Raw genomic sequence first — 27,815 nt, forward strand, 5'->3', positions numbered from 1 at the left:
CAGCCATGCAAATACAACTGCTTCACGTTAGAAACACGAATGGTACAGAGTTATATATATGTAATAGTGTAATAAGGTTTTATGTAACAACCATACTATAGACAAAATAATTCTGTACACACACACACACAAACACACACACACATACACGTAACACACACTTAGATATTATACAATATAGGCACAAAAGTCTATAATTTCATATAATACTTTTAGCATGCACGTTACAAGAAACTGATGACATTTCCATTTCGCTTATACCACATACGTGGGGAACAAGCATACGGCCCGCCTGATGGTGAACGGTCACCGCCGACGGAACGTTAGGGGGTGTCAGTTGCTCGTCATTATTTTTAACCGACTTAAGAAAAAAGTAGTTTTGAATACTGAGAGCTTCGAGTCTATTTGACAATATAAATAATGAAGTAAACAGACCATATGCTTATTATGTATTCAATACATTGTTTCTTGTATAAAAAAAGAGACAAGCTTCACTCGTGTCGGAGACTTTTTACAACTATTAAATTAGAAATGTGGTTCAGATTTTTTTTTTTTTTTAAATAAATTAATTACTTTTTTACATTACACATAGCTATGTTTACATTGACATTATATTTTTATTGTCTTAGTAAGATAATTTCATAATACTTATAATTGTTTTAAATTACTGCATGCAACTTGAACGAAAAAAGGCGTATAAATAGTGTAACTGCATCATGAAATTTCAATTCAACAGCAATTGTTTAAGATCGTAAAATATTAAATAAAAAAAATAAGTAGATAAATTTAATAAACAGTGAAAATTTGTTAGAAATACTGAAAATTCATATATATATATATATATTTAATTAATTTATGTAAGTAGTAATGATATTATACTAAGGCTCTAGGGATACCATTGCTCGATACGATTTGATTTTAAGAGATTTAATTTGTTATTTAAATAAATTATAATATATAATAAATGTATTATGGAAAAAAGAAACTACGAATAGGCACATAAAAATCTAAAAAAGGTTATATATATATATATATATATATATATATATATATATATATATATATATATATATATATATATATATATATATATATATATATATATATATATATATATATATATATATATATATATATAAAGAAAATAATGACACTGAATTCATTGTGAAAATTCAAACATGAAAATTGGATGCATGCAGCATTAGATATGCTTTGCGAAGGACACAGTTTATAGCTGAGTGCCAACATTTTGGTTTTACAGAGTTAAGCATACAATATTTTTTTTTTTCGTTTGCACAGTTGCTATGGTCGTCATTGGGTTACGAATATATTAAAAAAAAAATAATATAGTTAAATAATTAAAGGTAAAAATATATATATATATATAAGCCAGTATATATATATATATATATATATATATATATATATATATATATATATATATATATATATATTTACTGGCTATACAATAGGTGGCTAGGGACCATTTCTACTCCCTTCCTTCCTTCCTATTCCTACATGGCAGTCTATGGGGTAGGGCTATGCTCAGCATGACGAGTTATAATGACAAATATACAAACGAATTAGTGATAATTATTAGGTGATAAGGGACTAAGGGAGGACGAGAGTTGGGTAACAGTGTCCCTCTTAAAACATCTCCAAAGCCTAACTGCGGTTGCCAATCCGCCTGCCAAGCGTGGCAACTACTGGTAAAGAACCCTCAAAGAGGAGGCTTAAGTTCAGCAGTGGACAGTTAAAGGTATGATGATAGTGGTTAGGTGATGAATTGTGTTATTATTCTAAATTATATAAAAAAAATAAATGTTAGAAAAAATAGATATGAATAATTTTGGATTCTATTTATTAATTAGAAATATTCAGATATTAATAATATAAAAAATGAAAAATAGAATAAAAATGTATATTTTATATTATAATAATATAATAATAAAAATAAATAAATAATAATCATGTATAGACCATAGTGTGCTATCTGAAAGGGTCAAGTCTCTAAAACCGGTATGTATGTATGTATGACGAAAGGGGAGTTATGGAAGAATTGAAATTTGAATGAACACAAGAGATGTAAGGAAGTAAAAGCCTTTGGCACTACGTTCTGCTTATCCATCGAAGGATTTGGCGTGAAGATGCATTATTCTTTACAACAATGCCAAATAACCACCCTAATCATAAGTGTCATAGTCAGCAAATAAAGTTGATGAGCACGTCCAGATTCTCAAACTTGAGCACCAACAGTTAATTTTGACTTTTCCACACTAATCAGATTATTTTCGAAAATCTAGACATATTAATTTTTTTTGCTGACTCTACTATGCGATTTTGAGAAATTTCTCGAGTGCTACACTATAGGCATGTTGTCTATGGTATTATTTAAGTAGTCAATGAGATGGATTTCCTCAGCAAATTATTCAATAAGGAAAGATTCTCGTCTTTGATTATGTATAAAACAATATCTCTGTCTATATATATATAATACGTACTGACGGCAGCGCGGACTATATGAGCCGCGACTGCTTGAGGTACTGGAGCAACACCTGGTGGATGAACTTGTATTGCTGGACGTTCTCGATGAGGTTGGCCCGCTGCTGATGCAGGAGACCGATCGTTCGGGGGATGTCCAACTCCTGTGAACGTCGAAATGGCCAATTAATTTAAAGTTGGGGCCTAGGAACAAGGAATTACATAGCAGGAATGATAAAATAAAAATTGTAAATCATATGGTTGTCTCCTTTCTTCTTATGCAAATATAATTAGTAAAAAGAGGACGTAAGATACACAATCAGTTGCTATTTTTCTCAGTTCATAGCAGGCTTAGTGTAAAGAAAATTTGTATGTAACATTTTTGTTTATATTGATATGTTAATTATTTGTCAATGACAAATTTTACATTACTAGATTATATATTCGACACAGTTTATGTAGAAAGTTTGCAAGCAAGTTGTATCTGAATTTGGTAGGGTTATACGGCCAATAAAAACCAAGTGGCATATGTCGATGAATTTGACTTCTGCGGACTAGTCAAAAGGCAGATGCGTTTTTATACGTATATCCCTCTCTAACGCATTGGCAACGTCATAAATACAACAAGCAAATATTTTGTTGGGGCTAGTACGAAAAATATTTTAGTTCGCTTTTTTTTTATAGACGACGAAAGCCGCGCGGTTTACGGCACGACGGATTAATAGAATAGAACAGAAAACAATATAATCATGATTGTGTTATTGACTTTTGAAATAGTGTTTAAAAACAGTAATGAATGCGGTGCCACGAACATCACAGAGTATTCTGTGCTGGTCATGTCTATAGGTGACAATTACTATTTTCTATCGAGCGTTCTCTAAATATTGTTTGTCTGTTTATATGTATCCGCGCATCTCTCTCTCTCTCTCTCTGTGCGTGCGTGTGTGTGTGCGTGCGAGCGTGTGCGTGTGTGCGTGCGTGCGTTCGTGCGTGCGTGTGTGTGTGTGCGTGCGATTGCGTGCGCACGTGCGTGCGTGCGCTTGCGTACGAGCGTGTGCACGTGCGTGCGTGCGAGCGTGTGCGTGTGTGCGTGCGTGCGCGCGTGGTTGCGTGTACGCGCCTGGTTGTTGTCGAGCACGTGCAGCAGCAGGTGCGCGGCGAGCGCGGTGCCGCTGCGGCCGGCGCCGCGCGCGCACACGAACGCGAGCGGCGCGTTGCGCGACGCCACCGGCGACCGCTCCGCCTGCGCCTCCTCCTCGCTCGCCAGCCGCAGGCTGTTCAGCTCAGATATGAACTCTGCAATATATTACAACCATTTTATAGACCATCACATTATCATTTAAAACTGTAATTAGATGCAATTAATATTAATTGTTATATTATAGACGTGTAGTTCCGGCATACAATAGGCCACTCGCTCCTATCCTGCGAATGTCGTAAGAGGTAGCATTTCTCTAAAAACACCATCGAAGCCTTACTGCGACTGCCAATTTGTCCGCCAAGCATGGCAACTACCGTCAAATCCTTCCAATAAGCCTCTCTGGCTTATGTTCAGCAGTGAACAGTCAGCCGCTAATATGGTATAATAATATGAATTGTAATTAATGAGTTGCAACAAGTAAATCTATATGCTCTCATTTACAAATAAGTATAATTGAATTATTGAAACTACTGACTCAGAGAGACTAAAAAATAGACTACAAGTACATAGGTACTAATGTTGATGACAAGAGGACGTGCAAAGGCCGTATGCCGCTCTACGTCTCAATTTTAAATATCAATAATCATTAAGTGTTCTTTTTATGTAGTATTTTACAGATTTTATGTCAGCTTCCCATATACGCCTAAAGTAAGGACAATGTAATTTTTTTTTTACAACACAGGGGGCAAACGTGCATGCGGCTCACCTGATGGTAAGTGACTACCGCCGACCATGATCACCCACAACACCAGCGGCATTGCAGGTGTGCTGCCGGCCTTTTAAAAAGGAATATACTCTTTTCTTGAAGGTTATGTTGTCGTATCGGTTCGGAAATACTACTGCTGGAAGTTGATTCCAAAGAATGGTTGTGCGTGGAAGAAAGTGCCTTGAAAAACGCACGGTGGAAGACCGCCACTCGTCCAGATGATTGGAATGAAACTTTAGTTTGTGGCGGGTTGTACGGTGGTGAAGATCAGCAGCAGGTATCAATCCGAACATTTTCTCAGAATACTCCCCATGATAAATTCGGTAGAAGATGCACAGAGATGCAACATCTCTGCGCAATTTCAGTAGGTCAAGTCGGACAGTAAGGCGTTGACTATCGATAATTTGAATGCGGTCTAACGGAAGGAGTTGGTACTGTGGCGCTCCTGCCCACAGGTGAGAACAGTATTCCATATGCGGCCTGACTTGGGCTTTATATAATTTCAGGCGGTGTTCTGGCATGAAATATCGTCTCACCCTATTGAGTACTCCTAACTTTTTGGAAGCTATCTTAGCCTTCTCCTCCAGATGACCGCAAAACTGGACGTCGCAAGATATATCAACGCCCAGAATTCCTAGACTCGACTTTTTATCAAGGGAAGTGCCCTGAAAGTGAGGAGATACGACAAACGGCGTCTTTTTTGCGGTAAACGCGCAGACTTGTGTCTTTTTGGGGTTAAATTGGACAAGATTTTGTTTACCCCAGATCGAAACTTGATGGAGTGAAGTTTCGATTTCAGACACAAGTCTATTCCGGCACTCATCGGTATGTGCCCGCGAGATCTTTGCATGACCGGTATATAATGTATCTCCTGTACTGTCGTCTGCATAGCAATGAATATTACTTATCTGTAACATATCATTGATATGCAGAAGAAACAGAGTCGGAGATAGTACACAGCCTTGCGGGACACCAGCATTCAAAGGTTTTAAATCAGAGCATGCTCCGTCGACTACGACCTTAATGCTACGTTCCTTGAGAAAACTGGCGACCCAAATGCACAGTCTCGCAGGCAACCCAAATGAAGGTAGCTTTGAAAGCGGCGCTCTATGCCACACACGATCAAAGGCCTTCGCAATATCCAGACTAACTGCTAAGGCCTCTCCCTTACTCTCGATTGCCACTGCCCATCGGTGTGTTAAGTAAGCTAAAAGATCACCGGCCGAACGTCCCTGTCGAAAGCCGTACTGGCGATCACAGATCAGCTGGTGCTCTTCTAGGTACCGGAGCAGTTGACGGTTAATGATGGATTCCATAACCTTCGAGAGTAAAGAAGTGATAGCTATGGGCCTATAGTTAGCTGGATCTGAGCGATCTCCCTTTTTAGGGATCGGATGCACCAGAGCAGTCTTCTAAAACTTTGGGACTATGCCCGATGAGTAGCTAAGCCGAAAAAGACGCGTAAGAACCGGAGCCAACTCTGGTGCGCACGTCCTAAGCACAATTGGAGGAATACCATCGGGCCCACTCGACTTATGGATTTCGAGGGAGAAAAGTGCTCTACGCACTGAGCTATGCGTGAATTTAATGTCAGGCATAGAGCTCCTACAACACGTGATGGTCGGTGGTGATTTCTCCCCGTCATCCAATGTCGAGTTTGACGCAAAGATGGATCCAAGAAGATCGGCCTTTTCCTTAGCGTTCTGGGCCAACGAGTCATCCTCCCTGCGCAATGGTGGAAAAGATGACTTACAGAAATTCCCTTGTGCAGCTTTGGCAAGAGACCAGAAAGCTCGAGTTTTAGAGGGCAAACTAGCCAATCTCTTGCCAATTCTACTAATATGCTCTGACTTCGCTGTGGCTATAACTCTTTTGAAAGACCTAGAGGCAGAGTTATACTTCTTTTTAAGAGCACTGGTGTTAGAATCTCGCGACGCCACACCTTTAGCCCAGGTTAGGAAGCACTCCTGTTTCAGACGAGATGCTGTTCTACAAGAGGCTCCATACCAGGGCTGGGATTTCCCGCCGACGGGCACCACAGAGTTAGGAATAAATAATTCCATTCCCTGAAGCACCACATCAGCAATGGAATCGGCAATGGCGTCGGGATCATCCAGTGTGAAGCAAACCTGCCTCCATGGGTAAGATGCGAAAAAAATCGGCATCTCATCCCAATCTGCCGACCTGTAGTGCCAAATGCGACGTCTACCCGTAGAGCGAGGAGGAGTCGGACTCGTAAGAGGCACTTCGCTCCGCACCAAACAGTAATTCGACGATAAAAGCGGGGCTTCGACGGAGATCACATAGTTGTCTGGGCGGGTGGTCAGCAGAAGGTCCAGCAGTGAAGGTGAATGGTCAAACACATCAGGGATTCGCGTAGGCGAGGAAACAAGCTGTGTCAGACCATAAGCCAAAGCAAAGTCATGAACAGATCTTCCCGCATAGTCGGTTGTACGCGAACCAAGCCATTCGGCATGGTGGGCATTAAAGTCGCCAACAATCACGACTTCAGCGGAAGGAATCTGCTCAAGCAGAGAATCTGTAGCCATTTGGACGTGCTCAATGAGTTGGTCGGTTTCAGTGTTACCGCTGTGGGACCTGTATAGGCACGCATAGATGCGGGGTTGGTCATTGCAATCTATAAATGTGGAATTAAAGCGTTATTATGCGTGGCTGCGTGCATTAATGACGCCATAATGGCGTCATTGTGCGTGTTTTTATACCAAATTAAAAAATTTGTAATAATACATAGAATTCTGAAAGAAAAGCTCAGCTTGTGAGCAAGAACAGGCATGGATATACTGACCGAGAAAGTGGTCGACGTCAGGCGCGTGGTGCGGCGAGTGCCAGGCGCGGAAGTGCACGTGCCACAGGTGGCGCGTGCGGCCCGCCGCGCCCGCGCCGCCGCGCCGCACGCGCACGCGCACCGAGCTGCCCCACGCCGCCAGCGACTCGCGGCCCGTGCACACGTGGAACTGCAACCGACGTCACCGCACTATGACGATACACTTACAAATATTTTATCAAACATCATACAATATTTAATTTTCAGTAAAATTTTATAATGATTTCTTTTATTCAATGCGCGCGAGTAAGTAGGCCTCACGAGCGCCTGCCACGCGCACTCCCACACCAGCGTGCGAGTGGTGGTCTGTGCTGCGTGCTGCGTGCTGCGTGCTGCGTGCTGCGTGCTGTACCTGTCCGTAGAGGGCGGGCGCGGCGGCGGGCGGCAGGTAGCGGGGCGCGGCGGGCCCCACGAGCGCCAGCAGCCGCGCGCCCACCTGCCACGCGCACTCCCACACCAGCGTGCGAGTGGTGGTCTGTGCTGCGTGCTGCGTGCTGCGTGCTGCGTGCTGCGTGCTGTACCTGTCCGTAGAGGGCGGGCGCGGCGGCGGGCGGCAGGTAGCGGGGCGCGGCGGGCCCCACGAGCGCCAGCAGCCGCGCGCCCACCTGCCACGCGCACTCCCACACCAGCGTGCGAGTGGTGGTCTGTGCTGCGTGCTGCGTGCTGCGTGCTGTACCTGTCCGTAGAGGGCGGGCGCGGCGGCGGGCGGCAGGTAGCGGGGCGCGGCGGGCCCCACGAGCGCCAGCAGCCGCGCGCCCACCTGCCACGCGCACTCCCACACCAGCGTGCGAGTGGTGGTCTGTGCTGCGTGCTGCGTGCTGCGTGCTGCGTGCTGCGTGCTGTACCTGTCCGTAGAGGGCGGGCGCGGCGGCGGGCGGCAGGTAGCGGGGCGCGGCGGGCCCCACGAGCGCCAGCAGCCGCGCGCCCACCTGCCACGCGCACTCCCACACCAGCGTGCGAGTGGTGGTCTGTGCTGCGTGCTGCGTGCTGCGTGCTGCGTGCTGCGTGCTGTACCTGTCCGTAGAGGGCGGGCGCGGCGGCGGGCGGCAGGTAGCGGGGCGCGGCGGGCCCCACGAGCGCCAGCAGCCGCGCGCCCACCTGCCACGCGCACTCCCACACCAGCGTGCGAGTGGTGGTCTGTGCTGCGTGCTGCGTGCTGCGTGCTGCGTGCTGCGTGCTGTACCTGTCCGTAGAGGGCGGGCGCGGCGGCGGGCGGCAGGTAGCGGGGCGCGGCGGGCCCCACGAGCGCCAGCAGCCGCGCGCCCACCTGCCACGCGCACTCCCACACCAGCGTGCGAGTGGTGGTCTGTGCTGCGTGCTGCGTGCTGCGTGCTGCGTGCTGCGTGCTGTACCTGTCCGTAGAGGGCGGGCGCGGCGGCGGGCGGCAGGTAGCGGGGCGCGGCGGGCCCCACGAGCGCCAGCAGCCGCGCGCCCACCTGCCACGCGCACTCCCACACCAGCGTGCGAGTGGTGGTCTGTGCTGCGTGCTGCGTGCTGCGTGCTGCGTGCTGCGTGCTGTACCTGTCCGTAGAGGGCGGGCGCGGCGGCGGGCGGCAGGTAGCGGGGCGCGGCGGGCCCCACGAGCGCCAGCAGCCGCGCGCCCACCTGCCACGCGCACTCCCACACCAGCGTGCGAGTGGTGGTCTGTGCTGCGTGCTGCGTGCTGCGTGCTGCGTGCTGCGTGCTGTACCTGTCCGTAGAGGGCGGGCGCGGCGGCGGGCGGCAGGTAGCGGGGCGCGGCGGGCCCCACGAGCGCCAGCAGCCGCGCGCCCACCTGCCACGCGCACTCCCACACCAGCGTGCGAGTGGTGGTCTGTGCTGCGTGCTGCGTGCTGCGTGCTGCGTGCTGCGTGCTGTACCTGTCCGTAGAGGGCGGGCGCGGCGGCGGGCGGCAGGTAGCGGGGCGCGGCGGGCCCCACGAGCGCCAGCAGCCGCGCGCCCACCTGCCACGCGCACTCCCACACCAGCGTGCGAGTGGTGGTCTGTGCTGCGTGCTGCGTGCTGCGTGCTGCGTGCTGCGTGCTGTACCTGTCCGTAGAGGGCGGGCGCGGCGGCGGGCGGCAGGTAGCGGGGCGCGGCGGGCCCCACGAGCGCCAGCAGCCGCGCGCCCACCTGCCACGCGCACTCCCACACCAGCGTGCGAGTGGTGGTCTGTGCTGCGTGCTGCGTGCTGCGTGCTGCGTGCTGCGTGCTGTACCTGTCCGTAGAGGGCGGGCGCGGCGGCGGGCGGCAGGTAGCGGGGCGCGGCGGGCCCCACGAGCGCCAGCAGCCGCGCGCCCACCTGCCACGCGCACTCCCACACCAGCGTGCGAGTGGTGGTCTGTGCTGCGTGCTGCGTGCTGCGTGCTGCGTGCTGCGTGCTGTACCTGTCCGTAGAGGGCGGGCGCGGCGGCGGGCGGCAGGTAGCGGGGCGCGGCGGGCCCCACGAGCGCCAGCAGCCGCGCGCCCACCTGCCACGCGCACTCCCACACCAGCGTGCGAGTGGTGGTCTGTGCTGCGTGCTGCGTGCTGCGTGCTGCGTGCTGCGTGCTGTACCTGTCCGTAGAGGGCGGGCGCGGCGGCGGGCGGCAGGTAGCGGGGCGCGGCGGGCCCCACGAGCGCCAGCAGCCGCGCGCCCACCTGCCACGCGCACTCCCACACCAGCGTGCGAGTGGTGGTCTGTGCTGCGTGCTGCGTGCTGCGTGCTGCGTGCTGCGTGCTGTACCTGTCCGTAGAGGGCGGGCGCGGCGGCGGGCGGCAGGTAGCGGGGCGCGGCGGGCCCCACGAGCGCCAGCAGCCGCGCGCCCACCTGCCACGCGCACTCCCACACCAGCGTGCGAGTGGTGGTCTGTGCTGCGTGCTGCGTGCTGCGTGCTGTACCTGTCCGTAGAGGGCGGGCGCGGCGGCGGGCGGCAGGTAGCGGGGCGCGGCGGGCCCCACGAGCGCCAGCAGCCGCGCGCCCACCTGCCACGCGCACTCCCACACCAGCGTGCGAGTGGTGGTCTGTGCTGCGTGCTGCGTGCTGCGTGCTGCGTGCTGCGTGCTGTACCTGTCCGTAGAGGGCGGGCGCGGCGGCGGGCGGCAGGTAGCGGGGCGCGGCGGGCCCCACGAGCGCCAGCAGCCGCGCGCCCACCTGCCACGCGCACTCCCACACCAGCGCACTCTCCGCAAGCCCCTCCGTGCCGCCGCTCGGTCCTTCCGCGCCCACTTTAGCCACTACGTAGAACTGCTGCGTGCTGCCGACGGTCATCTGTACACCGTGGTATTACATTCTATGATAAGTTTGCACTGTAACTGTTGGAGGAGTAATGGTCATTCGGTCATTTGAGTTGGTCGAGTAACGAACATGTGTGATAAGGTATCAGTAGTGTGTACGCACGGTAATGTGCGAAGCGTTGATGTAGCCATGCGGGTTGGCGGCGGTGGGGTGCAGCCGGACGCGGTTGTCGTCGTACGGCAACCGCTCGCCGCGGCCGCCGCTCTCCAGCGCCGCGCGGCACTCGCCGCCATTCTCCCGTCCCTTGGGGATCTGCTCGAATGCGAACGACAGCTGCTCGTCTGACATTTTGCGCTCTAACAGCTGGCACTAGGAAGAGGGGAATAAAACAAGATATTAAGAACTAGCTTTTTACACGTTATCTCGTACGCGTGGGTTTCAGAAATAGGAAAATCAATGAAACAGATCACTTCAGTAAAACAACTATGAAAATAGCATCCGATTTCATGCTATAGTTTTTGCGTAATACTGACTTTCTTAATTCTAAAATCCACGCGTACGAAGTAATAGGCGAAAAGCTAATAATACTCATATATACAGACGAAGTGTAAACATACTCCTTAGCTTTGTAGATAGACTATATAATTATTTTCAACAAAACTTATATCTTTCCTTTTAAGGAGAGATGGTAAACTAACCTCCAGCAAAAGCACAGTCGACCGAGGTTCAGGGCCCCAAGGAGAGAAACCGGCGTACAACGCGGACAGTATTTACGAGCGCCGCTTTCTGCATATTTTCCCGGAGTGAGTCGCCTCGGATTCCCAAGCGTCTGAGGTGTATTCTAAACTGGTTGGGATAAGACAGTTCACCGATAGAATGCTTGAGATGATTTCGGTGGATGCAACCCCTTACATTTCGGTCACCTCGTGAGCCGAGATATTCTCTGTTCTGAGTTTCGACTTTCACGAGGATTTTGTCATGCGGTATGTTTACATTCACCAAAAGGACCCTCAAGAATGCCCGAGTCATCACCATGTTATCCAGTTTCTTTGCAAGAACTGTCCTGTACGTGATGATGGATCGGTCCTAGTAGAGTCTGACGCTGTCGCTCTCGAGGAGCGGTTGAGGCTCGCACTTATAGAATGGCAACGTCTTATTCGAGAGGCCGTACTTGATTCTTGAAAGTTAACTCTTGATAGAGTATTTTGGCTATCTGGTTTTGTCTGCGCAAGTACTCAGTATTGGCAAGAGCTGAATGATCCGAAACCACATATCTGAGTGACTCTCAGGGATGAGGAACTCTGAGGGATGGCGACATGCTCGACATATGTCCTTAGTACCATCCTTCAGAATGTGCTTTCCCTCCCTCTATACTTTACAAAAAAACTCTCGGTCTTTTTGTAAATTGTAGTCAGTGCACGGAGATCTTCGTGTGGACGTATGGCCCGTGAAGGGCTTTGAAGAACCTTCCGTGCAACTCCTTTTCTTTCCATACGGCCTCTCGTTGAGATGTACCCTGGACTTCGGGTTTTTGTCAGTCCTCTTTAGCCAGAGAACGAGGGGTAAATCCTTTGTCACATTCTATGACCTCTCTATACTCTATGTCATATTTTATAATCTAGTCTTTTTTTTTCAGAAAATATGTTCTGAGGCTGTTAATTTCGCGGTTGTACATAGTCAACGCTTAGTAAATCTCGACCACTAGCCTTCCGTGGGATATACAGCCTCATGGCTGACGACTTCGGGTGATTCTATGGAGATTCTGATTGTATATTCTATTTTATGGGGGTTCATAGTTGTACGGACTTTCCGATCCAGAGCTTTAAGATCGGTTTGAAATCATATGAGCGCGCCAAAAGAGTAAAGAAGTACGAGTATGACCTAGCCGTTATAAGCTCGGATTTTATTCGCGCCCGACAAGGAACTTTTCAGCAGACAGATGTACATCCGCCTCCTCACACCGATATTTCGTGAATGCCCAGATACCGGTATGTTTCAGCTTCGGAAAGGGTTTTTTTTTATATTGGAGGGATTTGTAACGATCCCTTCAGATTGAGTGACCCGTCCCCTCTGCACATGGAGGGCCGCACACTTGTCTATTCCGAGTTCCATCCTAACAGAATTGCTATAATCGTTTACGATATTAAACAGTTCTGTCAGGCGTTTGACGCTCGGAGCTAGCTGTTTCAAGTCATGCATGTATAGAAGGTGAGACACTCGTGTACCTCCAATACTTTTTATTATTATTATCAGTCATTAACTGTCCACTGCTGAACATAGGTGTCACCATAAAGGGTGTTTTGCCAGTAGTTGCCGCGGTTTGGAGGTTGCAGTTGGTCTTTGCCAATATTTTAAGAGGGATGCTGCTGCCCATCGCTCGAACGTTAAGTTCCCTTAGTTGCCTCTTAAGGGAAAAGAAGGGGTATTTTATGCTGAAACTACAAAGTATATATGATAGATATATTTTCGTTTTTATATCTCTGAGAATGACCGCCATTTCATTTAATACATGTTTATTAATTTATAAACATACATGTGTACATTTATATCAGGAAATAAGTTCCAAATTCAAATAAAAAAAAAAGAAATGATCTGGGAAATTTTTAATTCAATTACTTGCAACACTGAAAAAAGGCGGGAGTTGACATAAAAAAAACTTAAATGTCAAATTAGCTGACTAAATTTTGACACTTTATACACGATGCTCTATCTACTTAATCTAAGACCTACTCATATGGAAGTTACATAAAAACCAGACAGTGATCCATAAACACGACAAGGCATGGATATTCGATTACATTTCAATTGTGTCTGTTGTGATAAACAGTGATTAATGCAACGGTCAACATATTACGAGTATTATAGTGGAGGGAACATATTGCAGTTGACTCATTATCAATGAAAACATGTGAAACATTATAACTCGTTATTGTTTAGAGCTACAATTAATATATTATTAAATAGTGCAGGTAACAAGCCAGTAAAATCATAGAAAATATGGCCAGCCAGTATAACCATAAATAATATAATAAATCTATTACTAAAAGATGACTAGGGGAATAACGTTACATTCGATTACAAGAAAGTATCAAAAACAAATATTAAATTAAATTTCACTCTATACAGTGTTTTTACAATAAATATTGATAAAATTTGTATTAGTTGTTAATTAATTTGATTGTATGAACTCATTTGTTAATTTACTTGTGCCATAAATGGCTCAAATATAGTGTTTATCTATCTATCAGTTTTGAGCTGTCACCCATATCACTTTACAAATGCACACAGAGTACAGTTTTGCATTTAAAGTAACAATAATATTTAATTTTATTTGAAAAAAAAAATACGAGGTTTTTGTCTGTTTTCATGTACATAACTTCATTGCCAAAGTTATAAATACGATTTTAAAATATGCACTTTCGTTTAAATCACCTCATAAAATTTAACACAAAATTAATAAATATTCTGTATAGATAATGCATTTATTTGACATAATTGTCACAAATATATTTTCTTTAAATAATTACTGTGCATTTTAAATTGAAATAAACTTTTTTTTATGCAACTTAGAATGGCAAACAAGCTGACAGCCCACCTGATGGAAAGTGGTAACCGTCGCCTATAGACATGAGCAGTACCATGGACATAACAGAGTATACTGTTTCGCCCATGATACCCTCCATGTGTTGCCATTCCTGAGGACTCAGGTGTTATTCGTTAATTCATTTATTTATTATTATACCGAGAGAATATGAAATGTTGGCTTGATGATTCAATATAGATAAATTACAGTTTTTTAAAGGGTTTAATCATGGGCGACACAGAGGATTAAATACGATATAATTTCTTCATTATTAGTTTATTTAAAATCAGTAGTACATAACAGTATACTCTGTTATGTCAATGGTACTGTTCATGTCTATAGGCGACGGTTACCACTTTCCATCAGGTGGGCCGTCAGCTTGTTTGCCATTCTAAGTTGCATAAAAAAAATAACTATGAAATAGTAAATAATATTAATGGAAACTCACCAATGTTTCTTTGGTAATACTGGGGGGTAGCGGCTGGAACTTGGGCAGGCCGGTGGACCAGCGGTGCTTGTTGTGCGGCTGCCCAGCGCTGGGCTTGGCACGGTCGCGGCCAAGCGTCGCGCTCTTCACCTCCGTCGTCTTGGCGGCCCGCCCCATGAACACGCCCCACCGCCGCCGCTTCTTCTCCTTGCTGCTGACGCTCGCGTTCTTCGTGTTGCTACTGTCCAGCTCGATGCTCGTGCTGTAGGTCGAGTTCATGATGGAACTCGATAGAGCACTGTCGGCGCCGCTCGCCCGCGACAAGTTCGCGTTGTGGTCCGCCACGCTCACAGACGTCACGTTGTCTGCCGTGCGGCTTATCGTGTTATTATTCGACACCTTGTGGGTGGAGAGGCTCGTGTATGGCGTCTCGTCGTACTCCTTCTCGTCGTGCCGCAGCGACAACCGTTCCGCTGATAACGCAATGTTCTCCAATTCAGAGTCGGGCTTGTTGATCGATCGACTAGATGCGTTCAAGTCTTTGGGCAAGCTCGATTCCCTTACGCCCTTTATGACCTGCGCGTTAACGTAGTGACTGTCAGGGTTCTCGATTTTTATTGGCACATGCGGGTAGTTTGACACGGTCAGGTTCGGCTGCGGCACGCCGTAGCTGTTTATGGTGGGGTGACTGCTGTTCCGCTCGTTGAGGCGCGCGATCTCGTCCGTCGTGGTGAGGCTCTGCGCCCGGTCTCGGAAAGTTATCTTGCCGTGCTCGTTCCGCCACGGCAGTGGCACGTTCTCGTATATCGGCTCCTGGGTATCGCTCACTTTGCCGACCTGCTGGGGCATCACTAGATGCCTCTGGTAGGGTAGCCGGTGTAGCGGCATCGAGTACATAATATTACCTCTCTCATCGTACACCTTCTGTATGTTATCGGATATGTGGTGAGGATCTATGATTATGTGGGGGTTGGGCTCTAGCACGGACGCGAGGTTGTTGTACGTGCCGTGCGTGGGTGGAATTAAGTTCGGTCGGCCGTAGTTGACCACGTTGTGACTGCCGGTGTTGAGGTATCCCAAGTACTGGCGGTTTAAAGCTGTTCTGGTCGAAACTAGGTCCGGACTGGAGCCAGATACATGGGAATTAATGTATCCTCTATGATAATTGAGAGCTTGGCTCGCGACCGCCAGGTCCGGGGTGGAGTTCGAGGCTAGACCGTTCGAGGGGTACGGTGGAGGTGGTTTGTAGACGTTGACGTAGTGGAGTTGCGGGTTTCTCTCGGTCTGGACATTGGGGTTAATGGCGAAGGGGTAGTTGCCCATCAACTTGATGCCGTAGGGATACTCCTCGGAGGGCGACACCCCCTGGTTCACCGAGACCGTGTGCCTGGTGACGTCGGGGTAGTGTATGCGGTGTATGTCGGGGTGCGAGCCGTACACCAATGGCTTAGCGTTGATGTTGACCTGCGAGTGTGGGTGATTCTGGTACCTCAGCTGGGCATCAGTTCTCTGTTGCTGATACTTTTGCTGGATGGCAGTCTCGTAATCCGGCGCCGGGCGGTACGAAGGTAGCAGCGCTCTGCAAATAATATTAAGCGAATGCAATTCTTGCTATTGTCTTTTTTATGCTATGGAATATATTTTTGGGCGTGGCATCTCCTAAACTATAAGACAAAAATGAGTAAATCCATGTAAGTTATTTTTAAATATTAATAGATTATCTACGTTATAAAATAAGTAATTAAGAAACGAATTCCTCAAAACCAAAAATATATAATAAATAATAGTTTATGCATCATTTTTTCAATAAAAAAAAAACCACATTGTTTAAAAATTTTACCAAGTATAAAATACATTAGTGTCGTAGGAGTCAGTGCTCTCTCTCAACGGCATCATATTGAAAAAAGTACGGGACAGAAATAGTTTTATGTTTTTATTACAAAAGGAAAAGTGACTTAGAATGGCAAACAAGCTGACGGCCCATCTGATGGAAAATAGTAACCATCGCCTATAGATATGAGCAGTGCCATGGACATAACAGAATGTACTGTTTCACCCATGATACTCTCCATGCGTTGCCATTCCTAAGGACTCAGGTGTTATGCTTCTGTTCATTATAATTTCACTGCTACACCCCACCATTTAAACCGAAACAAATCCATGCAAACACAACTGCTTCACGGTTGAAACACGAATGGGACAGAGCTGCCCAAGCTAATGACTTTTGTACAAAGCCTCCCTCTGGTACCTTTTACTACCGTATATCGAAACAGACACTAGTTTTCAATCATTACAAAAAGAACTATCAAAATCGGTTTAAAATGGCAACGTCATTGTATAAAATAGCTACGAAAAAAATGCTAATGAATGATGTAAATCCCTATATTTTTTAAAGTCGTATAAAACTATGGCACGTTTAATTTTCACATAGATAAGCGACATTCGTAATTTTGTGTTACTAGCGAGCCGGTTACTCTATCACTAATTCAAATATGGCGCTGTGTGTATGACTAATAGCCAGTTTTACTTTATACGTCGACCAATAAAATTATTTTCGTAAATTGCCTTAACTCAGTATGGCCGCCATATGTCTATAACCGGTCGGCGTTTAATTTTCTAATCTGATGCATTCTTTAATACTTGAACACTTTCCAAATTTAAATAAGAATTTGAGAAAGTTGACATGTAATATATATATATATATATATATATATATATATATATATATATATATATATATATATATATATATATATATATACGTAATACATACATATGTATAAAAGGCAATCAGCTGTGATTTTGATGACATCATTATGGTAATTAGAATTTCAACTTTTTAACCGACTTGAAAAAGGTTTTTTTTGGAGTCACGAAAAACATTAAAAAATACAAAGGAATTGAAAAATTCTGTTGTATTCGTTATCTCACAACTCCGTCAGTTGTAAACCGATTTAGAAAATTATTTTTTTACTTGAAAGGACATATTGGCGTGAATTCACAGGGTACAGAGGAATAACACCTGAGTCCTCAGGAATGGCAACGCATGGGGGGTATCATGGGCGAAACAGTATGCTCTGTTATGTCCACGGCACTGCTCGTGTCTATAGGCGACGGTTACCACTTTCCATTAGGTGGGCCGTCAGCTTGTTTGCCATTCTAAGTTGTATAAAAAAAAAAAAGAAAAAATTAAAGGTTTGGTTCCATGGAAATTTTATCAGTATCGGTCTAGTAGTTTAGCTTTTAAATGAATATAACAGGTTTTGTTATAATTGAATTTGGATTTTTATGTATTGGAAAACAATTGAATTATTTTAAATTTGTGATGACTTATCACAATCATTATCATCATCCTCCTACCCTTATCCCAATTATCATTTGAAATCGGCGTAAAAAATTAAATTAAACAAACTAAGTTTTAAATAAAAATATGTTATTTTTTAAAGGTGACAAACAAACACAATGAAACTATTATATAACTACCATATTTTTTTAACAATTTCTTTCATCCTATAAACAATGGTGACCGTCCTTCTATCAGGTGGGCCTTCAGCTTGTTTGCCACACCATGTGATGAAAACCGCAACAGCTGCGGTATATGAGACGTGCCACCTGTGTCGTGGGACTATCAGCTCGGTACCTGTTCCTGTGCAGCAGCTGCGGCCGCTGCTGGTCGGCGAGCTCGAGGCACGAGGTGGAGTGGGCGCGGTGCGCGGCGGTCAGCGGCTCGAGCCGCGACACGCTGCCGCCGTCGCGCACGTCCAGCTCTTCGCGGCTGTCCGACAGCCCATGATCCTGACCGACCGGTATATTACACATGTAGAGGTTTGTGAAATAATAATTTGATGAATGATTGGCAGTTCACCTTGTTACCAGAGGGAGACTTCGTAAAAAACTCGTTTGCTTGGGCACCTCTATCCCATTTGTGTTTTTACCATAAAGCAGTTGTGTTTGCATGGCTGTGTTTCGGTTTGAAGGGTGGGATATGGCGTGAATTTACAGGGTACAGAGGAATAACACCTGAGTCCTCAGGAATGGCAACACATGGGGGGGTATTATGGGCAAAACAGTATAATCTGTTATGTCCATGGTACTGCTCACGTCTATAGGCGACGGTTACCACTTTCCATCAGGTGGGCCGTCAGCTTGTTTGCCTTTCTAAGTTGTATAAAAAAAAAGATAGAAGCTGTAAGCCCATGGTTTTCTCTACTGTCACGTTATATTACATATTTATGTAGCATTAATTTTGATGGAAATCAATTCATAAATAGTTTCCGTTTTAGTCACAAATCAAAACACCACAAGCAACAACACTTACGAGCACAAACGATGATTTACAACACAACTATGAGAACTGAACTGAATAGATAGATAAAGGAAATCGGATGTAATTACACAAACAAACAAAAAAAAAAACCGGCAACGCAACGCTTTCCCACTTGATCATCCGATAAAATAATATTCGATTAAAAAAAGTGTGCAGCAGCGGTGCGCACGCGCAGATACCCGATCGCGATCTATAAATCGATAAAGGTGACCGTTCACTGCGGACGTAAAATTCGTAGCACGCGCGAGCGACCGAGAGGGGATAGTCAGCGAGTTCAAATTATATTTTTTTTTTGTGGATTGGTGAAAATGATTTTTTTGTTTTTTATACAACATAGAATGGCAAACAAGCTGACGGCCCACCTGGTGGAAAGTGTAACCGTCGCCCTATAGACATGAGCAGTACCATGGACATAACAGAGTATACTGTTTCGCCCATGATACCCTCCATGCGTTGCCATTCCTGAGTACTCAGGTGTTATTCCTTTGTACCTTGTAACTTCACTACCATATCCCACCCTTCAAACCGAAACACAGCCATGCAAACACAACTGCTTCACGGTTGAAACACGAATGGGACAGAGGTACCCAAGCAATCGACTTTTGTACAAAGTCTCCCTCTGGTAAATGGTAACCCCGCCTGCGCTAACGGGATACGCTGGCAGAACACCAGTGAAGGGTGATAGATGAGAATGAAAACAGGCCAGTTAGCCCCTCATGATGAATTCATCGGGAATTAACCATGATAGTTTCCAGGGGGAACCCCGAGGAGGTCGACCTGGTTGGGTATATTGCTAGCAATGGGATCCTCAGTTTCCATTACTAACAATCCCTTTTCCCCCTAGTTCAAATTGTATTGAATACGCATAATCAAACTGGTATCTAAGGATTTCAGACACAAATAATGAAAGTCAGAGATATTATTGTTATATTTCTATACTTAAACATAATTCGGGGGAAGTACATAAATAATACGTATTTGTTTAACTAGCTTTCATAATTTATTTTTATTGTTGTTTAATGCAATTTCATAAATTAATAAATAAATAAAAATAAATAATAAAATTTTAAAAATGACTTAGTTATTAATTAATAATTAAAGCTTATTACCAATGAAATCAAATATCGGTATACGCTGGCGGGGCATCAGTGAGGGATGATAGGCGAAAATAAAAAGACAGGTCAGTTAGCCCACCGTGATAAATACGCCTTAAATTTAGCACGATGGTTACCAGGTGGGACCACGTGGAGGTCGACCTGACAGGGTAGTTCGCATTGTTAACTATCCCTTCCCCCTAACGAGGCACCAGTGAGTAATAATACGTGAGAATGAAAGCAGTTTTTTTTACAACACAAGGGGGCAAACGAGCATGCGGCTCACTTGATGGTAAGTGACTACCGCCGCCCATGATCACCCACAACACCAGCGGCATTGCAGGTGTGCTGCCGGCTTTTTAAAAAGGAATATGCTTTTTTCTTGAAGGTTATGTTGTCGTTATGAGGTCCTTTGGCCCATCGTGATAAATTCAACAAGAAATAATTTCGATGGTTTTCAAGGGAGAATCGCATGGAGATCAACTTGATGGGATAAAGTGTTAGGAATGAGGCTGTTAGAATCCATTACTAACAATCCCTTTCCCCCCACTTGTAGGTATTAGCGCAACATTGTACGATGTGAAATCGGCTGTATCAATTATGGAATTTAGTTTATAAACGGCGAGTGTTTATTTCATGCATCGACGACGAAACGTTACACGTAATGTATAGTATATGTTGGTGCATTTTTAGTAAATATATATAATAAAAGAGTTTGTTTTATAAAACATCGATTTCAATAGAAGCAAAGCCAGTTATTTTGATTAATAAAAAAAACCTCCTTTTTTTAAGTCGGTTGAAAAATGACAGACTTTCATACAAAACGAATTTTTAGAGAAGTCCATTGCAAAATAAAATGTTAATTTTTACCTTTGATGATTGTAACTTAAAAATGGTAAACAAATTGACGGTCCACCTAGTGGAACGTAGTAACCATCGCCTGAAGACATGAACAGCACCATGGAAAACCAGGAATACACTGTCACGCCCATGGCACTCCTCATGCATTGCCATTCGTGGGAACTATAGTGTTATAACCCTTTCAATTCCTTTTTAGGGGGGAAAGGGATTGTTAGCGATGGAGTTTAACAGCCCCATTGCTAGCAATATAGGGTATATCAGGTCGACCGCCACGTGGTTCCCCCTGGAAACTATCATGGTTAATTCTTGTTGAATTCTTAATTTTACCAGAGGGAGACTTTGTACAAAAGTCGATTGCTTGGGTACCTCTGTCCCATTCATGTTTCAACTGTAAAGCAGTTGTGTTTGCATGGCTATGTTTCAGTTTGAAGGGTGGGATATGGCGTGAATTTACTGGGTACAGAGGAATAACACCTGAATCCTCAGGAATGGCAACGCATGGGGGGCATCATGGGCGAAACAGTATACTCTGTTATATCCATGGTACTGCTCATGTCTATAGGCGACGGTTACCACTTTCCATCAGGTGGACCGTCAGCTTGTTCGCCATTCTAAGTTGTATAAAAAAAATTCGTCACGATAGGCTAACTGACCTACTTCATCCTCACATATCATCTCTTACTGGTGCCCCGCCGGTGTATACCGATAAAGCAGGTGGGGTTACCATTCCATTATCATCCATTAAAAAAACCCCTTTCATTTTACTGTCATATCCAATATTACGAGCAAAACTGCTACACGGCAGAAACACCCAAGTACTGAAGTACCCAAGCAGACAAAAAAGTACAAAGCGACTGTACAAACACCAACTGACCTGGAACTTGGGCCTGTGCTCCTCGTGCGTGACCTGCTGATGCTCGCCGAGCGCGCCCTGGTGCTGCATGTAGAAGGTGTGTTGCTGGATGCACATCCGCCACACGTACTTGCCGTCCTCGGGGCTCCACAGCGTGAACGACGCCGACTCCGCCTTCTGGCACTCGATGCTGAAGGTACGCTTGTGGTTTATCACGTTCGTGATATCCATCCATCTGTACTGACAAACAGCAATACGTTTCTTTAAGGTTCCGTACCTCTAAAGGGAAAAACGGAACCCTTACAGGATCACTTCGTTGTCCGTGTGTTCTTTTTCTTTAGAAAGCGAAGAGGTATCAAGTTGAAATTGATATCATATACTCAGGTATGCAGTCTTTTAAAGCAAATCAAGTTTCTAAATTGACGCAATCAAAAGATATGGCCGTTTATGTTATATTTTGACATTCGCAAAGGGAATCAAAACCTATAGGGCATTGACGTTTTTATGAACAAGGGAGCTAGCAAACAATTAGTAACACATAGTATTTGGGCATGTGTGTGTTGGTTTGCCCTTGCCTTGGGTAGTTCCAATTTAATTTTACTGGATTTGCAGTAATAACAAATTGTTGTTGAAATTATGATTATATATATATATATATATATATATATATATATATATATATATATATATATATATATATATATATGAAAACGAAGAGGTGACGGTATATAAAAAGCAATTCAATTGTAACGAACGACGTGAATGTGGCTGCTGATTAGTAGGTCGTCGCAATTTGCTTCACACTTCACGCTCCTTTCAGCAACCATAGATTGTGCAGTAACATATAGAAATCACATTGAAGTATTAAAATACTTTGTATTAAATATAATTTACCAGTTTTTCCTACCATAGATGTAGGAAAAACAACTGGTCAACAAGCAAGGCTTGTCTGATGATACGTGATTATTATGAACGTCGAACGTTCGCAAAGAGCCCGACCGTAAGCTCAAACAAATCTATCGATAGATACTGTTTCTTCTTCATATGCAAAAGATAAAGCGAGACAGTTATATCCGGAGTCTTTCTCGTTCACATGTATGCGGTAACAAAAACGAGACACCGGCCGCTGTGCGAGCGAAACCCTGGTATTATATTGTCGAGTGGATGATTAAACCATGTGTCATCAGTACTTACAATCAATAATATGGTTGTATTTGATGACATTACAAGTGGCAATATGGAACATTATCAACAGAACAAGATAACAATCAAGACTTGAGGCGAGCGACATTGATTTGTTTAAATTCTTATACTTTATTGCAGAATAAAGCAGCCGTGTGGTCCCGGCATTGAATGGGCGACCCGTTTCTTTCCCGTGAGTGTCGTAACAGGCGATTAAGGAAACTTAACGAGGGATCCTGAGATCGGACTAAGGTATTATAACACCTTAGGAATGGGAACACATGAAGGTATCATGGGCGAAACAGTACACTGTTATGCCTAAGGTCTATAGGCGACGGTTACCACTTTCCATCAGGTGGGCCGTCAGCGTGTTTGTCATTCTAAGTTGCATAAAAAAATGCAATTAGGGGTACCATGAACGTAACAGAGATGATACTCTGTTATGTCCACGGTTCCTGAGAAAAAAGGTCTTGGCAGATGGACAACGAAATGATCCTACAAGGGTACCGCTATTCCTTTTGGGGTATGGAACCCTAAAAATACTTTATAAACACCAAAATACCCGTAGTTTCTTTTATAGGTATCATCATTATCTTCATATCAGCCTTTATCTGTCTACTGCTGAACATAAGCCTCTCCCATTTGGCAATAGATGCCAAACTTGGCAGGCGGATTAGCAATCACAGTCAGGTTTTAGAGATGGTATGCTGGATGGTACGCTGCTGCCTATCCCTCACCCTTCCTTAGTCACCTCTTACGACACCCATGGAAAAGGAAGGGGTGGCCTACTCTATGCCGGGACCACATGGCCATTTCGTAGGTATGTATTGCGATAAATAACATGTTTATGTATTCTACTCGACGTTAGGCAACTATATTAGGGCGGCCCCAAAAACATAAATACTCCATCTTAGAACAATCGCCATGTTGAATCAGTAATGAATCAATGATGTCACATACAAACATACACTATGGATCCATTACAATATATAACGCAGATATAATAAACCCAATTTTTTTTATACAACTTAGAATGGCAAACAAGCTGACGGCCCACCTGATGGAAAGTGGTAACCGTCGCCTTCCGAGTCCTCAGGAATGGCAACGCATGGGGGGTATCGGGCGAAATATACTCTGTTATGTCCATGGTACCGCTCCTGTCTATAGGCATATAGCATAACAAAATAACCCAGTCTCTAGGGAGAACTTGATATCTGATGGCCAGATCAAGTATTCACTTCTCCACATTTTCATTAAGTCCTATTGAAACTAAACAACCTACGGACGTACCTGTAATACTTCGTGGTGTCACTGCTGTCCGTGATCACCCGGATGCCAGTTATCGATATGGCGAGGGTCACTTCCTTCTGGTTGCGCTCGTCTCGTGCGCTGAACGTCTCCTGGCCGTACCCCGGCAGCTGCTGGCAGGTCGTGATGAAGCCTTCTTCCGCTTGCGCCTAAAACAATCGCAAACTCATTATTATCTCTATAATTGTTCATCAGAAAGTCTCCGGCATTGGCAAGTATATGTTTTTTTTTAAATAGGTCATAATGGAACAGCATCCTCGCCTGTGGTATCAGTATACACTGGTGGGGCACCAGTGAGGGAAGATAGGTCAGAATGACTACAGATCAGTTACCCTATCGTGATTAATTCAAGAATTAACTACTATGGTTTCCAGGAGGGACTGCGTGGAGGTCAAGCTGACTAGCAGCCTCCATTACTAAAAGTCCTTTTCCCCTCATCTTCTTTTCCCAATATATGATATGAGTTACGAAAATGGATCAATCAAGATGTGTGTGTATGTGTAAAGACTATATTGTACTCATCTATCCTGCAAAGGATGTGACGTGGAAATGGATATATGAGGATCTACTAGGTTATTCACGCATATGAATGAACATATTCAGATTATGTTTTCATATCAGGTATGTAAATTTCCATCCAGAAAGTATAAGACCAGAGGTTGACTTTGTACAAAAGTCGATTGCTTGAGTACCTCTGTCCCATTCGTGTTTCAACCGTAAAGCAGTTGTGTTCGCATGGCTGTTTCGGTTTGAAGGGTGGGATATGGTGTAAATTTACTAAGTACGGAGGAATAGCATTTGAATCCTCAGAAATGGCAACGCATGGGGGGTATCATGGACGAAACAGTATACTCTGTTATGTCCATGGTACAGCTCATGTCTATAGGCGACGGATACCACTTACCATCAGGTGGGCTATCAGTCTATTTGCCATTCTAAGTTGTACAAAAAAAAGGTTTTAGAAAGTATGAGGCCACCTGTGTAGTACATGTACCTATCTGTAACTGCATTTCTATGTAATCTTTTTGTACAATAAAGTTTAAAAAAATTGTACATTTCTTGTATATCGCAGACATTGCTTAACTACCAGGCTCACTGCAGAGTGAGACCAAATCCTCTATCCACTTTTTTTTATGTGTTCTTATGGTTTAGTTGCCCATTACTTATTATATACTCATATATTGGGTGTTTAGGCTAAAATTAACATAGTTTTATATAATTTTGTATAATAACTACATATAATAATAGCATAATATATCAATTTGATAATAAATGCCGTATTGATCATTTTTAAATTTAGAAATTATTCATTATTAATATTATAATTATGTAGAAGTGGGAAGTAAATTGTCCAGCCTTATCTAAGATTTAATCATTACATTAATATTAGAGAGATAATATGTGATGCTTTGTTGTAAATACTTGTTGTGATAATGATAAAATTATGTGTTAATACATGTTTTACAGAAGTTTGTTTTACAAACTTGCATAATATTATGGGTCATGAGTCATCTATAACTAAACAGTAGTTTCTTTAATACTGCATCATTACTTTAATACTGGAGTACTATTTTTATATTAGGTTCGTGCCTCTTTTTGACCTAGGCACCCTCAGGGATTGCACGTCTGATCTCCTCCCCTAAGACTGGGTTTTAGTTACAATTTTCATTAATAGAAAATTATCTTAACAATATTATAAAATCCATTCACTAGAACTTATATTTTATAAATGTGAAAATGAATAGATGTTTGTATGTTTTCTTTTCTATTTTTTGTTCTTATAACATTTGCATTAAAAAATTCACCTCTCCACCCCAGTAAAACTAGAAATATTGTACAGCAAAAATATGTAGTCCATTTAATTCACTTCAACTTATGCAAGGTGGCTAATATGAATACTAACTCATGCAAATGTATGTGAGAATTAACAAATAGAATGCATAATGCGTTTGGTCTATGAAATAACCTATATTTTAATGCCTAGCCTTTGAAAAACCTTCAATGTTGAAACAGAAGTTTTTTTTTTTTATTTGGAGTAGGTAAAGATGATAATCAGGCAATGTTTACACATATCACATAACTTTTAAAGTTTCTTTGTTCAAAGACTGTGATTTATTTTTTTAATTTTGACTGCAAGACTGATAAGATAAAGCCAAGGTTTAATTGGAACCTTCTTGAATGCAAATGTTTATAATAATATTAAAAAATTAACATCAGGGTTTTTAAAACAAAAGTAAGTACCTGTGACATGTTATGTAAAGTCATATGATGTTGTATGACAGCACTGGTCAGTCTCTCCAACACTCCAGGCTCAGGCCGGTTACTCAGGTCTATTATTTGATTGCCATCGTGGATCTGCTTCGGAAATGTCAACAAATTCTTCAAGTATTCCACAGTGTGTCGTTCCCGGTCATGGTTACCATACTCAGCTTGCCTGCTATATGAAGCCAGCACCACTGCTTGCTGGCAATCACAGGATATACGCCCTTCAACCAAGTCATTCTTCAGTTGCAAGAAATAATGGTATCTGGTCACCTCATCGTTGATCAAGCTTGTACCTGATATGATATAGTACATCACTCGTAGGTACAGCTGGTGAGTGGAGGCGTACTTGTCCAACTGTCGCTTCAGGGGCCTTTCTAACTGGACCCAGCGCGGTTGGCAGTTCCGATTCAGGTACCGCAGCCCGAAGAACTGCGACTGCTGTATGGACTGTCGCTGGCACACATTGTCGAGGCATTCTGACCCTGAACTGTCCACTGACAGCGTACAGTCAGCTACACCGCCGTCCAGCAGTTCCACACTTATCACGAACAAACTCTTTGATGCTACATTGTACTGTCGCGTCTTTTTCAACTTTAGCTTGAAAGGCATCTTCCTACGTTAACCAGCACTTATTTGCAATAGCATCACATAGGGAACGAACGTTACCTCACATTTATGGTAAAGGGATGTGAGACACAATACATCCGTTACGCGCGCCACATACCCATATCATTTCCAATAGGAATGTGGGTTTATGAATTGATTATCCAAGAACACGCCGAAGAAGCGTTGACGTATATAATAAAAGCGTAAAGTAATAAAAATGCCTAGTAAACAATAAAATACAAAAATCACATCCACAACACGGACATAGCGATGACAACTGATTGACAGTTGGCGCCAATGGTGTTGCTAGTGCCTAAAAATTAAGGTGCGTTTCAGATAATGAAATTTATAGATAGGTATTTATAGGATTCTCTAATAGTTTCAAGAAGTCATATTTTAGTATTAAAACCAGACGTAGTATAACGTACTACGTACATATTAATCATGGGAACCCCGATCACTTAAAAAGTAAGAAACAAAGTATTATGAACAAAAAGTAGAATTGTATATTGTATCTAAATGTAAATATAAAGCTACTGGTAGTAGGTACTTATATCCTATTTTCGTTTATCCTTTACATATTTCTATTATAACCTCTGTTTCAACTATTATTTCGTTAGAAATATTAATGACAGTTTTAAATGAATTGGAATCGCTGGCGTGACTGTATACATAAGGGGAAATGAGTATACATGACGGGAACTATGTATATCAGTGTATTTCAAGTTGTTGGTACTTTCATGTTTAGAGACGGCGGTTATTACTTTACAAGCTTATTTCTTCAGGCTTCAGCCATTTGAATGACTGAACATTCATTATAAATGACTCCGTGACTGTGTGGTTTGGATAACCAAACTAATAGACTGAGCAGTAGGAATGT

At 44.0% G+C, this 27,815-nt stretch overlaps 1 protein-coding gene across 1 annotated transcript; it reads right to left on the bottom strand.

Annotated features, from left to right (window-relative positions):
- Nucleotides 1-1,129: 1,129 nt before the first annotated feature.
- LOC113509815 (uncharacterized) lies at nucleotides 1,130-27,217 on the bottom strand. Its single transcript, XM_052898832.1, has 10 exons — nucleotides 26,306-27,217; nucleotides 24,047-24,213; nucleotides 21,596-21,809; nucleotides 18,080-18,234; nucleotides 14,461-16,018; nucleotides 10,592-10,798; nucleotides 7,586-10,462; nucleotides 7,195-7,363; nucleotides 3,602-3,777; nucleotides 1,130-2,645 (listed from the first exon to the last, which is right to left on the bottom strand). The coding sequence occupies exons 1-10, from the start codon at nucleotides 26,936-26,938 to the stop codon at nucleotides 2,517-2,519; spliced, it is 6,285 nt and encodes a 2,094-aa protein (XP_052754792.1). The 5' UTR covers nucleotides 26,939-27,217; the 3' UTR covers nucleotides 1,130-2,516.
- Nucleotides 27,218-27,815: the final 598 nt, after the last annotated feature.

The sequence above is a fragment of the Galleria mellonella genome, unplaced genomic scaffold, assembly GCF_026898425.1.
Source record: "Galleria mellonella isolate WM207_F2 unplaced genomic scaffold, CSIRO_AGI_GalMel_v1 utg54, whole genome shotgun sequence".
Lineage (NCBI taxonomy): Eukaryota > Metazoa > Arthropoda > Insecta > Lepidoptera > Pyralidae > Galleria > Galleria mellonella.

What these genes read in the sequence shown, in the direction of transcription:
- LOC113509815 (XM_052898832.1), bottom strand. Translation starts at nt 26,938, where the DNA reads ATGCCTTTCAAGCTAAAGTTGAAAAAGACGCGACAGTACAATGTAGCA. An exon ending in CTTTACATAACATGTCACAG is followed by an intron (nt 24,214 to 26,305) that starts GTACTTACTTTT and finishes CGATTGTTTTAG; the next exon opens with GCGCAAGCGGAAGAAGGCTT. An exon ending in CAGCTGCTGCACAGGAACAG is followed by an intron (nt 16,019 to 18,079) that starts GTACCGAGCTGA and finishes TATTATTTGCAG; the next exon opens with AGCGCTGCTACCTTCGTACC.